The sequence below is a fragment of the Mandrillus leucophaeus genome, unplaced genomic scaffold, assembly GCF_000951045.1.
Source record: "Mandrillus leucophaeus isolate KB7577 unplaced genomic scaffold, Mleu.le_1.0 Scaffold200, whole genome shotgun sequence".
Lineage (NCBI taxonomy): Eukaryota > Metazoa > Chordata > Mammalia > Primates > Cercopithecidae > Mandrillus > Mandrillus leucophaeus.
Genome location: NW_012102033.1, coordinates 619,240 through 620,740, shown reverse-complemented (window position 1 = coordinate 620,740; position 1,501 = coordinate 619,240). Strand labels below are relative to the sequence as shown.

The 1,501-nt window shown below is 51.2% G+C and overlaps 1 protein-coding gene across 4 annotated transcripts in view; it reads right to left on the bottom strand.

The window, feature by feature from the left end:
• Positions 1 to 1,501, bottom strand: part of GYS1 (glycogen synthase 1 (muscle)) — a 30,770-nt gene that overhangs the window by 13,739 nt on the left and 15,530 nt on the right. For all 4 annotated transcript variants that reach the window (XM_011979321.1, XM_011979320.1, XM_011979322.1 and 1 more), the window contains 2 exons: positions 1,190 to 1,249; positions 1,016 to 1,094 (listed from right to left, as the gene is read on the bottom strand). In XM_011979321.1, the coding sequence (XP_011834711.1) occupies positions 1,016 to 1,094; positions 1,190 to 1,249 (139 nt within the window). The remainder of the gene's footprint in view (positions 1 to 1,015; positions 1,095 to 1,189; positions 1,250 to 1,501) is intronic.

Genomic DNA, 1,501 nt, shown 5'->3' with positions numbered 1-1,501 from the left:
AACTACAATTCCCAGCTGTCTTTGAGGCAGTGCCAGCGTTAGCAACTCCCTTATCTCCAAGCACTATGAGGAGTTGTAGCTATCTTGTTATGTACTCTGGGCTCTATCATTAAAGAAACTCCAAAAAATTATAACTATCCCCAGTCAATGGGGGTGGAGACTGTACCAATATGGCAGCAAGCTTTGGAGGCTGCTGGGAGTTGTAGTTTCCTTACGAATTTCACCTCCAATCGCCAGGCGCAGTGGCTCACGCCTGTAATCCCAGCACTTTGGGAGGTTGAGGCAGGAGGACGACAAGGTCAGGAGATCGAGACCATCATGGCTAACACAGTGAAACCCTGTCTCTACTAAAAATACAAAAAAAATAGCCAGGCATGGTGGTGGGCGCCTGTAGTCCCAGCTACTCAGGAGGCTGAGGCAGGAGAATGGCGGGAACCCGGGAGGCGGAGCTTGCAGTGAGCCGAGATCGCAGCGCTGCACTTCACTGGTACAGCTTCACTTACAGAGGCACTTAGGGTGAGCTGTTTTCTGTGGCTTATTCTGCCACGGGGGTTGCTGGGAGGTGTGGCTTCTCTGGGACTCTGGGGTCAGTGAGCAAAGGGAAGCTTATTTATTTATTTTTATTGTATTTATTTATTTTGAGACAGAGTCTCAGTCTGTCGCCCAGGCTGGAGTGCAGTGGCGCCACCTCGGCTCACTGAAACCTCCGCCTCCCAGGTTCAGGCGATACTCCTGCCTCAGCCTCCCAAGTACCTGGGATTACAGGTACCCACCACCATACCCGGCTAATTTTTGTATTTTTAGTAGAGATGGGATTTCACCATGTTGTGCCTCCGTAGGTGAAGTTGTACCAGTCAGCACATGCCCTTCTGTGGATCTCAGAATAGATCCCTTAATAAAGGGCTGCAGGAGAAAGCAGCACTCCCGACAATCTCTGGGGTCTGAGCTGGCATGGCAAGCTGCCGCTGGGGCTGCCGGGAACTGCCATCTCTCTGCACAGAGGTCCAATCCATACCTGCGTTGCAAAGATGGCTCTCTTCATCATAGTGAAGTCTTCCTTATCCAGCATCTTGTTCATGTCAGGAAGGCTCCCACTGCAAGGCAAGCAGGGGCATGCGTGTGAGAACGGAGTGATGAGAGGGCTTAGTCAGGGCCTAGGAGGGCACAGGGCTGAGGGCAGGGCACTCACACCAGTAAGGATTCGTAAAGCTTCCTCCCAAACTTCTCCTTCACCGTGTTGGCCGTGTCCCTGGAAGAAGCAGAGCAACAGAGTCACATACACACCAGCTGCCATTTACTATTAGGCTTCTTTAGTTTGTTTGTTTGTTTATTTTGAGACAGAGTTTGGCTCGTCGCCCAGGCTGGAGTACCATGGCATGATCTCAGCTCACTGCAACCTCTGCCTTCTGAGTTCAAGTGATTCTCCTGCCTCAGCCTCCCAAGTAGCTGGGATTACAGGCATGTGCCACCATGCCTGGCTAATTTTGTATTTTTAGTAGAG